Consider the following 16,089-nt stretch of genomic DNA (forward strand, 5'->3'; position numbering starts at 1 on the left):
TTGATACATGTATCTGCAAATGCTTGTCCTTACAGGCTTTCGCATATTTTTGAAAAACAAGCGCAAATTTTTATTTCAACCCCTTGTTATTTTAAATAATGAAATCGAAACAAATTTTTTTTAGTCGATTTTTCTTTTGCAATTTTTATTATCTCAGGAGTCATATATTATATTATATGAATATATTTTTTTAATATTGGAAACCTGTTATATAAAAAATTGGTTTAAACTTCATATCGCGTAATATTTTAATTTAATATCCTTTAAAGCTTTAAAAATGATTATTTTTTAGATTCATTTTTTTTTTTGTTGTAATTCAATTATGTTACCGAGAAAAAAAAAACATCAAGAAAAATTGTTCATTTTATTTTTTTTAACATAATAATAATGATTTTATGTCCAATTTTATTTACAATTTTGAGATAAGTGAAAAAAAATGACGGGATTTTATATATATTTAAATATAACTATTTTTTATTTATTTGATCTTTCGAGCTTTAAAAAATGTTCAAATTTTTATTGACCTACATTTATTTTTTTTAGTTTTCATAACATGAAATATGTGGGGGGAGGGGATAGAACACCTAAAATAAAAAAATCCTCTAATATATTTAACGAAACCTACTTTTAATATGTAAGTTTATTTAATAATGAATAAATATCGAAAATATCAGGAAATTTGATTTTTGCTAAATTTTTAAAACATGGGTGTGTCAACAGCTTAAAACACGTTAGTACATAGGAACGTTGTTTTAAAGCGTCAATAATGTAAACACAATTTTTGTCTCGCATTTTCATTATTTTTGTATGCTGTAAAATATTTTTTTTAAATATTAGCAGTTTATTTGAAGCTTTTTCTATTAAATGATAAAAAAGTTAGGATGATAATATTAAATTACTGTTACATCGTGTTACATACAGGGGGGTAGGGTAAAACTGTGGCACGTGTTGGAGGTACCTAAAAGACAATTACATTATTACGCTTATTGATTATATTGTGTCGGTGTAACACCTCCTTGAAAGAATTAAAGTCTTAGAGGAGCACATGAAAGAAGACAGCATTATCTCAAAGGGGACAATATTTTCCTTTCTATGTAAATAATCTGAATAGTACAAAATTATGTAAAGAAAAATATCAACACCCAATATCAATGCTATCTTAATATATATTTCATATATTCACATAAAATGTCATAAAGAAACATATTTTATGTATTAATTTTCAGTATTTATTTTAACAGTGCTCAATGAAAATATATATGGCAATTAACCTACCGTGGAGCTTATGTATTATACATTATTGAGCTACTAGATACATATATTTTTTTTTTATGTCTGTTGATCCTACTCGTGTGTGTGTAAATTATAGGTGCTATAAATTATTATAGCACCTATAATTTACATGCACACACATACCTGAATATTTCTGAGTCCCTTGCCTTTTATAAAAAAATATTTTTCCTTGATAAAATACAAATAGACAGATTTGACATCTAATTGCACATTAGTGCCATACCTTTTTTAGTTATACATGAAGGTATTTAATAAGTAATCATTTATAAAATTTATCCTATTTGTTTTTATCAAGAAAAAATATTTTTTGATATAATATATAAACAAAATAAAATCATAATTTAGATGCGGCTATTTTCTATAAGGTTATTTCTTTTCTGATATGAATAAAATTCACCATTTTTAGTAGAGAAATGCATTCTAAATTACAACAAAAGCATATATGGAATGATAAGTGCGTACAATCTGCCTTCAAAAAATTAAAAAAAAACAAATAAAATACAGAAATCTGTAACTTACTGTTTATTTAGTTGGACATTTATAAAAATGTATTAGTATACTGCCCCACCTACCATTTGAATGTGAAAAGTTACAGATTTTTGTATGTTACGTTTTTTTTATAGGCTAATTCTACACAGTTGTCTATATATGAAACATATATATTTAGTTTTCCCCATAGGCAATAAACTACCTTGCAAATCATGAACAAGATAAGAGCCACCACCACCATCTCGCCACAACCAAATAATATCTAAGAAAAATTAAACATACAATTCCTTAACTAGAAACAAAAATGATCTACTGATGCATTTTAGTAAATAGAAAGTTTGATGCATCATAAAATGTACCTCTGATGTCCCCTTCTGTTGTCACCATGCTCTGTCATCCTAAAAGCAAAAGAAAGAAAGAAAAAAAAAGGAAATAAAAACTCAAAAATAAATCAAAATAAAACAAAAACATACAAATAAAAGTTTGAAAGAAAAATAAATTGACAATAAATAAATTAAAAAAAAAAAAAAAGATCACCTCTGCCATGAAAGTTATAATTTTGTTAATTTTATCGTAAGATACAATTATACATAAAGAAATAAAATTTTATTTTGGAAAGTTTTTAGATAAGGATTGATAATTTGGATTACTTGGATTATTCAGACTACTGTTCTCATCTTGGATGTTATTACCAGAACGTATTGGCCAATGTAGTGTCTAACCTTTATTCTAGAAGGACCCATGACATAATGGATAAAGTGCTAAGTATAATCTGGAGGTTGAAGATTCAATCTTCAGTACTTCAGGTGATACTATGAATACAATTACAAATTACTTAAGACTTCTACTCACTACATAGCTGACAGAACAGAGCAAGCTCTTCTTGTGGATCAAATAAAGGTTTGTGTTTGAAATTCTTTACAGATTTTTACATTATACATCTGACAGTCAGAAATTACATCAGTTGAAACACGAGAATAACATCCCAGATGAAAACAGTAGTCTGAATAGTAAAATATTTATAAAATATTTTTGTGAAAAAACAATCACACTGAATTTTGATATTAATTTTTTCAAAATCTATATGTTTATAACTATACTTGTTTCTCCACTTAAAATCTAATAATTTAGTAAGAGAATAAATGGTGGCCAACTAGCATAAGGGATAACTTTTTGTTGAAAAATTGAACACTCAGCAGCTGATAATTGACAGAAGCATTTCCCTTAAAGGTCAGAAATTCTGACTGCTGAGGAAATGATTCAGCTTCAAGTTAGTTAAAGCACTAGTTTGTCTAGCAACAACCAAGAGCTATATGACAAAACAGCTCTCTGTGGATGACTTATACAAGAGCATTTGTTTAAAGAAAATTAAATTCCTGACAAAAATTAAATGTATGGAACAAACTCAAACAAACTAATCAAAGCTATTGACATATCATTAATCAAATCAAAATATCAAAATATCAGAGCTCATGAACTTTTTAAACATGTTTATGTTTTTATTAAGTTTATTTTCTTACTCATCATCAACTGTTTTTATATTGTAATCATTTTATATATTTTCTTCATTTTGTCAGAAATAATGAGTTCATTGTGACTCAAATATTGTGGCTTGGCATTATATTATAGTGAGTAATATGTTATTAATCGATTTCATCCTTTTAGTAAAACTTTTTTTAAGAGATATAAGCATTCAAAATGTTTAGAAGTTTTTCTTTTGTTTTTTTTTTCAAATGATTTCCTGTTAACCAAATTGCAAAAATAAATATTTAATTAGATTAATTTTATGTTTAATTGATAGTAAAATATTTTTAGTTTGTTTGCATGGCAACTTAAGCACATAATGTGTATTTATAGATGCTCTTTTACCACAACCAGGTAAAAACTCACATGAAAATATATATTTAATGAATTAAAAATATACATTTTTTAACATATTTATTTTGTTTTCATTCAGTCTGAAAGGACTCTGAAAATAATTTTTAAAAAGTATCTTTCTAACAGTATAAAAAATTGTAAAGCATTTTTGCAACACCAAAAACTGGTTTATTTTACTAATTTAAATATTCTCAATTAATTTTCATTAAAAATGAAAATTGGGAATAACTATGTAATATAATATATTGAATCTTCTTAAATGCATTAAAGGACAAACTAAAGAATATATGATCATAAGAGATTGGAGTATAGATAAGATCAATGCATCATATCAAACAGGACGTCAATGATTAAGATATGCCTGCAGAATAAGAAAATGATGTTTGTGGAATGATGCAGTTTTTAATCAGATTTGGTTCTGCTGATACAATACAGAAAATTCTGAAATCAAAGGACTGTGGTTATAAACGTGACAACTTTCTACTAAGGTAAATCCAAAATTCAACTGCCATCCACTCAGTTCTTGTTGATGTTGCCGGAATTCTTCCAGTCAACATAAAAATCATGCACTGAACTCTGTATTTGGAGATTTGTCTGACAGTAACTAAAGAAACTTATCTCTTTTGTAAGATTTGGTGCCGGGAAAACTCGTCCCGGGAAAACTCGTCCCCTTTCGCTAGGTAGGAAAACTGGTCCCTTATTGAATAAATATCGATTGAAAACACATTTTATGATCGTTCTTGAAAGAGATATTGGATTTTAAAATAAACTATAGCCCCCCCCCCATAATATTTTTTAAAAAATATTTTTACTTGTTTAATGTTTTTTTTGTATTTTTAATAAAAGCGTTTATTATGTTCATAAACGAGACCGCATATTTTTTTTTATATTAATATAAAAAGAATTTACTTATATACCGTTGTTTATAAAAGGGTAAAATCGATTTTTCTACCTCGCCGACTATGTTGTTTATTTAATTTATTTGGAATCGTTTATTTGGTAAAGAAAAAAAACAAAAAAACAAACAAAAAACATGTCGAGTGTTACGGGAGAATGAGAAATAATGCCCGGTATATCACATCTTAGGGGGTCTTGATAATCGCTAGAAAATAGAAAATTAAAGAAATTACTGAGGGAGATTTGGTTTGAAAAAGAAAATAATAAATTTTAATATTTTTTAAAATATAATTTAGAGAGAGAGAGAGAGAGAGGGGGGGGGTAAAAACTATATCTCCCTTCGAAAAGCAACCAACAAAAAATGATAAACGATAGCGGAGTTTTCAATAAAATTGATTAATAAATTTATTTAGTGATTACTTTCTCTCTTAATGATTGATTTTAGAATTTTGAAGTAAAAATTAAAAAAATTAAAAATGAGTTAACGAGAGATGTTAGCACATGGCATCTCTCGCGCCAAAAAAATATTTCGCTTTTAATTTATTAGTTAATTTTTTCAAAATTTGACAGGACGACAATAAATGTTGATAATTGATAAAATTATAATTTTAAATAACGCATGAGTGCATTTGGTATGACAGAAAACAAAAACATAACAACAAAAAACTATCATAATTAAAAAAAAAAACCAAAAGCGTAATGAAGAATCGAATCGCTCCCTGTTTTTTAATTTTTGGGTTTTGTTTTTTTTTTTATTGTTTTTATGACTCCAAAAAACATCGTTAAAATAAGAACAAAATAAAATTTGTAATTAACTTTGTATGAACATAATAAACACTTTAAAATAAGTTAAACCACTAACAACTTAGCCAGTTAGGTAGAAAACGGACACTTAGAAAATCGATTTTATTTAAAAAAAAAAAAAAAAGCAAAAAAACATTAAACAAGTAAAAATATTTTTAAAAAAATATTAGGGGGGGGGGCTATAGTTTATTTTAAAAAACAATATCTCCTTCAAGAACGATCATAAAATGTGTTTTCAATCGATATTTATTCAATAAGGGACCAGTTTTCCTACCTAGCGAAAGGGGACGAGTTTTCCGGAGACGAGTTTTCCGGAGACGAGTTTTCCGGAGACAAGTTTTCCCGAGACAAGTTTTCCCGAGACAAGTTTTCCCGAGACAAGTTTTCCCGAGACAAGTTTTTCCGGGACGAGTTTTCCTAAATTCGTAAGATTTAAATGTGTTTTTCTTGTCAACAATCTGTCTATAAAACAATATTGATTAATTACAACATTTTCTAGAATTATTTTTTACAGATGTAAGGATGATTACAATATTCCAAGTGTTTAATGTGAAATAATAACTAGATAATTAAGGAACTTACAGTTTATTTGAAGCATCGCGTGTAGTATAGAAATTATTGTAAAATATGAATGACCTTAAAATTTAAAATATAAACTCAAATACTAATGGTTATTACCACTAATTTTTCTCTATAAACACATTATCTCATGCAATAATACTCACACTAATATCAATATGAACATCCTTGCCTCAATTAGAAATTTGGTAACTTAAGAATTTTGGAAGTACTTATCTATAAACATGATACACCCCTCACAGCCATTTTCTATAGATCTTTGATAACTTACCTCTGTTCTTTTTACTCTTCACAATTCCATATCATTTTCAATTCATATTTCTTGCTTACACCATTTCTAATAAAATTTAATCTCCAATTTTTATACTAATATACCTATACCAAGCCCCTACCCACATCAATCTGATGCTCTGTTTCACTACCTTTTATGATTTTGCTGTATTGTGTTTACACATTTAGCATTTCTATACGTCATCACCCACCTTTACACATTTGATCTTGTATCATCTTAACTTCACCATTTCCCTTTTCCCTATCTAGGTGGCATTATGTTTACACCCACCTGACACTACCTGTTACATTATCTCTAAATGACATAATTGTATTATCTTCCTTCTATTCACAATCCACTTATATGTTCGCACACCTCATATTTTAATACTGTAAAATTTAATCTCACTTAATATGATTTAACCACTAATTACCCACCCATAAGTTCACACTATTTTAGCTCAATTTGTAAACAAGAAATAGATAAAGTAAAACAATAAATATAACGAAATAATAATATATACAAAAAGTCCAGAAGTCAAAATTAATTTTACAAGTTAAAAGCTTAAAGTGAATATAAATATTAATATTTATACAGTAACCCCAACCAAATAAAAAAGCTCAATACAACAAAATAAGGAAATAGAGCTTGTTATAGAACAACACAATTTAAAACTAAATTATACTTTACATGAATTTAGTGTTCAACAGGATACTCAAAGAAATATTAAAATTTTCTAATGAAATTTTGATATTTCTTTCTTGCATATCCTGTCAAACAATAATTTCATGTAAAATATAATTTAGTCTTAAATTATGTTTAAACATGTTTTTCATTTTACAACTGCAAAACATTAACTTAGTCCATAACAACTGACATGTTTTTGACCCACACCCATCTCTCTTTAATTCTGACTGATTTTATACATGCCACATACCTATACTGCTTTCTTTTTTTTTTCTTTCTATCTCTTCTTTCTTTATATAATTAATTTTTTATAATTATATTTCTCTCTCTCTCTCTCTATATATATATAATTAATTTTTTATAATTATATTTCTCTCTCTCTCTCTCTCTCTCTCTATATATATATATATATATATATATATATATATATATATATATATATTTTTTTTTTTTTTTTTTCTTGATTTCCAGAATAATGTATCCTCTTTCTTTTTCCATTTTAACTTTCACCATCTGAGGAAAAAGTTGAGATCTCTCATTTGCAGAAATAATTGTTATGGTCTAAGTTAATGTTTTGAAGTTGTAAAATAAAAAACATATTCAGTTCTACTAATACTAATTCATGGATACTTTTTATCCTTTTTTACCACCTATACCTCTAAGTGTATATATATATATATATATATATATATATATATACACATTTAACAGTATGTATTTGAAGGATACATTATGACAACCTTGAAGCCTACAATCACTAGCTTTTGTTCCTGGCAATGTAAGGGATACCACCTATGCCATTTATGTACTACTTTCCCTTTATTTTTTTTTTTTTTTAATTTTTATTTTTTTTTTTTTTACATAGGCATCACCACATTATCAAGGCCAAGAGGCCACTCAAGGATAAGGGTTAAAGAGTGTACATTAGAAATTGGACAATATAGTAATCATTAGTAATGCAAATTTGGTAAATTTGATAACTTATATGGAACGGCTCATCAAGAACTTATTTACGTTAGACTTAAAGACAACCATATTGTGGAAAGCAGGAAAACGGAAGACAATTCCACAGGCGTGCAGTTCTAAGAAAGAAGCTCTGTTCATGGAATCTACGTTTAGGTTTAGGCACAGATAAAGAGTAGGGGGAATTTTTGATAGTGTTTACAGCTAGACGTTTCTTGTGAAAGTTTGGCGAGGGGGGACCATAGATTGAAGCTCAGTCGAACACTTTCCATGAAAATAACGATACATGTTTTATATTCCTCCGTGTTTACACATGTGTTTGTATTCCAAAACAATGAACATTACACACACCAATAATGTGAGGAATAATAACAGATTGATATTAAATTAACAGCTCTAATAATATGGAAAATAAATAAATTTTCATAAATCTAATGTCTATATGTTAATTTCTGGTGCCCGGAAAACTCGTCTCCGGAAAACTCGTCCCCTTTCGCTAGGTAGGAAAACTGGTCCCTTATTGAATAAATATCAATTGAAAACACATTTTATGATCGTTCTTGAAGGAGATATTGTTTTTTAAAATAGACTATAGCCCCCCCCTAATATTTTTTTAAAATATTTTTACTTGTTTAATGTTTTTTTTTTGTTTTTTTTTTAAATAAAATCGATTTTCTAAGTGTCCGTTTTCTACCTAACTGGCTAAGTTCTTAGTGGTTTCACTTCTTTTAAAGCGTTTATTATGTTCATACAAAGTTAATTACAATTTTTTTGTTTCTTATTTTAACGATATTTTTTGGAGTCATAAAAACAATAATTAAAAACAAAACCAAAAAATTAAAAAAAACAGGGAGCGATTCGATTTTTCGTTACTTTTTTGTTTTGTTTTTTAATTATGATAGTTTTTTTGTTGTTATGTTTTTGTTTTCTCTCATACCAAATGCACTTATGCGTTATTTAAAATTGTAATTTTGTCAATTATCAACATTTATTGTCGTCCTGTCAAATTTTGCAAAAATTAACTAATAAATTAAAAACGAAATATTTTTTTGGCGCGAGAGATGCCATGTGCTAACAATCTCTGTTAACTAATTTTTAATTTTCACTTCAAAATTCTAAAATCAATCATTAAGAGAGAAAGTAATCACTAAATAAATTTATTAATCAATTTTATTGAAAACTCCGCTATCGTTTATCATTTTTTGTTGGTTGCTTTTCGAAGGGAGATATAGTTTTTACCCCCCCTCTCTCTCTCTCTAAATTATATTTTAAAAAATATTAAAATTTATTATTTTCTTTTTAAAACCAAATCTCCCTCAGTAATTTCTTTAATTTTCTATTTTTTAGCGATTATCAAGATCCCTAAGATGTGATATACCGGACATTATTTCTCATTCTCACGTAACACTCGACATGTTTTTTGTTTGTTTTCTGTGTTTTTTTTTTCTTTACCGAATAAACGATTCCAAATAAATTAAACAACATAGTCAGCGAGGTAGAAAAATCGATTTTACCCTTTTATAAACAACAGTAAATAAGTAAATTCTTTTTATATTAATATAAAAAAAAAAATGCGGTCTCATTTATGAACATAATAAACGCTTTAAAAGAAGTGAAACCACTAAGAACTTACCCAGTTAGGTAGAAAACGGATACTTTGAAAATCGATTTTATTTAAAAGAAAAAAAAAAAAACCATTAAATAAGTAAAAATATTTTTAAAAAATATTATGGGGGCTATAGTCTCTTTTAAAAAACAATATCTCCTTCAAGAACGATCATAAAATGTGTTTTCAATCGATATTTATTCAATAAGGGACCAGTTTTCCTACCTAGCGAAAGGGGACGAGTTTTCCGGGGTCGAGTTTTCCTGAGACAAGTTTTCCCAGGACGAGTTTTCCTAAATCCTTAATTTCTACATGATGGCAGTCCTGAATTCATATTTGTTGATATACACATGTTTATAGTTTAAATTCAAAAACAAATAATATAAATATTAAATATAACATTAATAAATATAATCAAATCAACAAACACTCTAATAATATAAAATTAAATAAAATTAAATGAAAGTAAATAAATTTGAATAAATTATGGTCCCATTATTGTATGCGTGTCTGTATGGTGACTGTCCTGGACTCATAGCCATTGTTATACGCATGTTTAGGTTTTAAAACAATATATATATAATAAAAAATATAATAGTAATTAGAATATTAATAACAAATTAATATTAAATTAACTAAGAACTCTAATAATCTGAAAAATAAGTTTTAATAAATCCACTGCCCCTGTTATTTTCTGTGTGACACTTGTCCCAAATTCGCTATTACACACATACTTAAAGTTTCACTTTCAAAATAAAAGCAATAAACAAATATAAAAAATAATAATTGTTATAACAAATTAATATTTTAATAAATTCCAACAGTATATATAAAAAATAAGATAAAATAATAAATTTTAATACAGTCACTACCTCATTGTGAGATGACTTTCCTAGATTAGTTTTCATAGTTACACCCATTTAAGTTTAAATTAAAAAAATTATGAGTAAAAAATGATAAGAAATTAATAATCAAATTAACAAAATTCTAATAATGTATCAAATTAATTTTAATAAATTCACTGTTGACTGTATGTTTAGCCATGTGAAGAATGTTCATTTCACACATGTTTAAATTTAAATCTCATAACAATAACATAGATAAAAAATTAATAATAATAGGAATTATAATATTAATAAACAATTATTTAAATTAACAAAAATAAGCCCTACTAATATGAAAACAGATAAATTCATTAATCCTGTTATTTCTGCTTGGCAGCTGACATGATTTGCCTTCTTTTTACAAATAAGAGGTACCTCTCACAATTATTAAAGGCATTTATTATCCTGGTGATATTAAACAGTTCATATATACTGATTTAATATGTGAATGATTTTGAAAAATGAATTATATATAAACACACACACAAAGACTTATAACCTAGATGTGACCTTCATTAGCTTGTTTTTCTTCATATTTTACATCACTAACAGCCTACTTATACATTTACATATTTGGTTATGAATATATAATTTTTCATGGAGAGCAATCATTGTAATGGATTTTAAATTTGTATTATCAAGGTTTTCAATAATATCTATTTCTTTACTAGATGCAATAATCTATGCGAACTTTAACACTTTCATTACTATAGCCAAGACATGTTTGAAATTTAATAAATGAGAAATGAGTGAAAAATTCAACAATTTAAGGATTTCAATTATTAGAATAATTAAATAAAATTACTCAAATTAGTGTTACTATTTTAATATTAGCCATAAAGTATTTTTACATTTACATTTAAGAAACCAAAATGTATTTATATTTTTAGAAAAGAAAAAACTTTCATTAAAATCTAAAAATAGATTAAATGCTAGATAATGGATTCTATAAGATTTCAGCTATCAAATAGCAATTTACAATTACTGATCTATTGATCAATATATTAAAAATGCAAGTTTTAGAATATCATCACATTTAATCATTTGATTAGCATCTTTATTCAACAGTAATTAAGTTATAAACACTTTACATTTTTCGCAATAGATACCAAACTTTAAAACAAATCATATGATCAAAACAATCTTGAAAAAAAAAATTATTTTTAAATCTAAGAAAATAAATTTAATGTTAAGATTTTTAATCCAAATATATTGATTTGCATTCAATTTAAGGAAAATTTTATATAAAAACAATTTGTAATATTTGTTGGAATAAAAAAATTTTTTAAAATTAATTACCTGTCCCCTTTAACAGCTTTGTGCCAACTTCCATAATCCGGTTGAGGGGATCCATCTTTGTATTTAGCCTGAAATGACATTTTTAAAAAGTATTCTTGAATGTAAAACAGTATAAAAATTTAGTTTAGTACCAACAAGATAATCATCAAGTTTCATAATTTATACTGGAGGGGAAGGGGGAAAATAATCCCAAAACATTAGTTTTCAGGTATATTGGTAAAATGATTAATATGTTTATTAATGAGCCTAGAAACGAGATTTAATTGTTTGTACATCATACCAAAGACTAAAAACAGATATTTGATGTATCCTTACTAAACATTCAGCATTAAAAAGCTGAAAATCAAAGATAAGTGATACAAGTCCAGGAGCGGCACCCACCCCTACATCTCAATAGGTCAGAGGTTACATCAACCAAAATACGAAAATAACACTCAAGATGATAACAGTAGTCTGAAGAATCCAAATCATGTCAAAAATTCAGAAAAATAAAATCATTAAAATGTTAATATTTATCTATTTATATGAATGAATACAAAAAGTGTCTTGCATTTACAAGAAATGTATAAATTAAAGATTTATTATTTAAAATATTGTTTTAAAGTAGTAGGAGATGACTCCTCAGTGACATGCTGGTTTCATGGCTCATTTTTGGTATTGAAAACACCATACTAATTCAACCAATAATCCAGCCATACTGTCACTTGAAACAAGCTATCATCTTAAAAATCATATGTACCAAGTTATTATGTAACAATTTTTGATTTTGTTATTTTGGTTGGGGGAATAAAGTTTTAAATGCCTGAGTAATACTTGACCTTGCATCTTTTCCATTTTATTAAGACATACACCCGTAAGTTGTTACCAATTTCAACATTTCATTTTCAGTGAGATTTTAAATCACATTTTACGTTTGATCTCCTGTGGCGTGTGGGAGGTTTAACATAGTTTTTTTTATCTCACGTTACTGACAAAGTGTACTATTCTCATTTTGAATATTCTACCAATGTAACTGCTGACATTCAGTTTTGTTTCATTGAAATATGGAATCTGTATGGAATTTCAATTATTTAATCCACAGAGGTAGTTTGTTCTCATCAGGTTAGTCATAATCAGATAGAAATCTTAAATAATTCATAATTCAATATTTTATTTTTAGTATTCATCATACTTTGACCTCCAGAAATGATTATATTTAGCACTTTTATCCCTTGCACCAGAGGTTTTTGCAATGAGAACAGTAGTCTGAATAATCCAAATACAATTTATCAATTGCTATTTTAACAATTTTGAAACAATGTCCGTGTCTTTTTACTGTGAACTGAAGGTCATTTCAGTCACTATCTTTACTTCTGGGTCCCAATATTGAGAGACTGTTGGGCATTATCAGCAGATTCCTTGTTATTGCACTTCCTCCATTCTAATATGGTTTACACCTGTACACTGCTCCTAATTTCCCTTTTCAACCTCTATTTTTGTAATATGTGATAGAATTTCTTGCAGTTATATAAAAAAAAATTGTATTTCTGTGGAATGAATAAATTTAACATTTAGCTTCTCAATATTAAAAATTTTTTTTTAAAAAATCAATACTAAATGTTTCCCCTACATTTTAATCATACAAAATAGACACTAAAATATTGTTCAGTTTTGGGATTGAGCTACATTTAAAAAAGATAACAAAAACTTATTTTGTTATAATTAGTCACAACCTGCAATTATCTTACCAAATGAATCATCTATTACTATTTTCTTACATTCTTACTCCACATCCTTATATGGTATCTATCACTCTTGCTCGTCTCTCTGTCTATTAGTGGCAATACACATGAAAAAATTAAAATGGCTTAACGTATTTTAATAATGGCATACATAGAAAGAGCTTGATGAGCTAAGAAAGAATCTTTAAAATTTTTTTAAATCCAATTAAAATTAAGGAAGTTGTGACTATTTTTGTGCCTTGCGTGTTTGGGTATTTTTACTTCTTTAAGACCATATGCGTTTTGTCAAATTTTTTGCACTACTTTTTCAGTAAAAATACTATATCTTTGTTAAAACACAAGACTAAGCAATGAAATTTGCTATGTAAGTGTATTTCTGTCCAAGGAACCAGAATATGCTACTGAAAATCTCCAGAAACTAATGGTTTCCAAATAATCTGCGATAAATGCACATAAATATGCTGCAATTCCTTAAAAATGCCATGTAGCCATTGAAAAAAAAAGTTAGAGAACTCAAAGCTGAATTGTAATGTATTATATGCACAAAAAACTGAAATCTAAATCTAGGACTGTTTTAAAATGAATATATTGAAATATTTCTTTTGTATTAACGTAGATTAATACCTTCCATTACCCCTCCCCATCTGACCACCTCTCCAATATATGTAATTCTACCTTTATAGACAATTACGTGAGAACGCTTTGAAAAACTTTAATGAAATATAAAAAAAAAAATTATTTTGGAATTTAATGTAAAATTATTTCCCATCTTAAACCATTCCAGCGTTTTAGGGCAGTTAACCCATTTTTTTTCTATGGTAGATAAATCCTGGCAGTTTTTTTTTTTTGTTTTTTTTAATTTCTTCTAAAAGGCGTGTGTGGTTTTAAGAGAGTCTTTATGCAATTATGAAAAGGTGGAGAGGTTGCCATTCTGACTTTGGGTTAATCATAGGGCTAAGGGAAATTATCTGTGAACATTCTGAAGACTTGATAGAAACAAAAAAACAATTTGAGAATTTAGAGTGGCGGTTAGTTTCACAAAAGTTTAATGTAAAATAATTTACTATTTTGAAACCATTCTAGCGTTTTAGGACAGTTGACAAATTTATTTTTTATGGGAGATTAATCATGTGCACTTTTCTTTAAGGAAAAGTCTTCTTTTTTGATGCTTATATGTAGCTTACTGAGGAATTTTGTTTGGTGAGGAGCTCTGCTACTCGGACTTAGCGTTATTGTTAGGCCTAAGGTTTTAGGAGGAGGTTTGCTATTCGTACCTAGGGTTGGACGCAAGATTGATTTTTTTTTTTGTTAAGAGAGTGTTTGACATCTATTGTAAAACTTCACAAGAATTAAAACAAACAGTCAAAAATAAATGTTATTTAAAACAAGTGACATCACTAACAGAAAACATGATCTTTAGTAAAGTATAAAGTATTTTGTCCTACCTATTTAAATCTATATATCTATAAAAGTGAGCGTGTGTGTGTGTGTGTGTGTGTGTGTGTGTATTTCCCTACACAATAACTGTCAATTTTAAGTCTACAGACTTGAAATTTGATATACAGGGTACTGAGATTTAGGAAAATCTTTGTAATCTTTTTTCAGATAGAAATTTGGCTGTTAAGGGGTCAAAATTCAACGATTTGACCTTTGACAACTCTACCAAACTCCTCCGCAAATTTTGGGTATAAACAATATAAATTTTAGGTATAGGTTTCTTGGACATGGATCTAACTTAACTTGATTTGAGCCCAAAACAATAAATCTAAAGGGGTAATAATAGGAGTCAAAGTTAAAAAAAATTGACCTCTGTGGTTTCTACCAAATTACTCAAACAATTTCTGGTCTAAATATTTGAAATTTTACATAAAGGATATTCAGAGATAGGGCAAGCTTTTTAATTGGTTTGGGTCGAAAATTTAAGCTACCAATATATAAATGTATGTATGTATGTTTGCATGTCTGCCTAAAACTTTCGACAGATTTTCACAAGATCAGTATCGTTTTGAAGCTCGACCCTTCAGACAACAAATACCGAAAAATTGGCTAAAAACATTAATTTCTTTACCCTCAACCGGGCACTTTTCTACACTGAGAGATCGCTTTTTTCACCGATATTTTCAAAAGTCATCCCCTCTTTTCGATTGTCTAGGCTACGTCACTTCCAGTTTGGCAGTGGTCGTAACAACAAAAACGTCAGGTTTTTTCCCCGTTCTTTTTCTCCTTCGCGGTATGAGTTTGAGCCTGTTTTCCTTGCTCAACACACACCGCCAAACACCCAGGCAACGCCGGGCACCCATGCCAGAATTAAAAAAAAAAAAAGAAAAAAAAAAAAGTTTATCGCCGAAAATGGAGAAGCCATTTTTTCGGGCACCTATCATAAAAATCAGGAAGAAATCAATATTTTAAATTATGGCCGAAGTAGGAAATAAATAACAAAAAAATTAAACTAGATATTAATTACTTTCGGAAAAAAACTATGAAAAAAATGTAAATAAAGTGAAAGTGAACACCATAATTAGTTAATTGGAAATGTTTGGATTTAATTAATGAAAACAGCAAAGTTTTTCATGAAACATATATATATATATATATATATATATATATATATATATATATATATATAAAATGACATTCATAATTGTTTAAAGTGAGCGAGCGCCATTTGAAAATAAAAACATTTATTGTATAAAAATGTATGAAAATAAAGACATTTAT

The 16,089-nt window shown here is 27.4% G+C and overlaps 1 protein-coding gene across 9 annotated transcripts in view; it reads right to left on the reverse strand.

Moving 5' to 3' along the window:
• LOC145268194 (kinesin light chain) overlaps positions 1-16,089 on the reverse strand; it is a 418,880-nt gene that overhangs the window by 84,480 nt on the left and 318,311 nt on the right. For 7 of the 9 annotated variants that reach the window (XM_080123445.1, XM_080123439.1, XM_080123446.1 and 4 more), the window contains 2 exons: positions 11,651-11,718; positions 2,142-2,180 (listed from right to left, as the gene is read on the reverse strand). In XM_080123445.1, coding sequence (XP_079979571.1) covers positions 2,142-2,180; positions 11,651-11,718 — 107 coding nt within the window. The remainder of the gene's footprint in view (positions 1-2,141; positions 2,181-11,650; positions 11,719-16,089) is intronic. The other 2 variants (XM_080123443.1, XM_080123440.1) reach the window with 1 other exon arrangement.

Source organism: Euprymna scolopes, chromosome 43 (genome assembly GCF_053919585.1).
Source record: "Euprymna scolopes isolate OS-2025 chromosome 43, ASM5391958v1, whole genome shotgun sequence".
NCBI classification, from domain to species: domain Eukaryota; kingdom Metazoa; phylum Mollusca; class Cephalopoda; order Sepiida; family Sepiolidae; genus Euprymna; species Euprymna scolopes.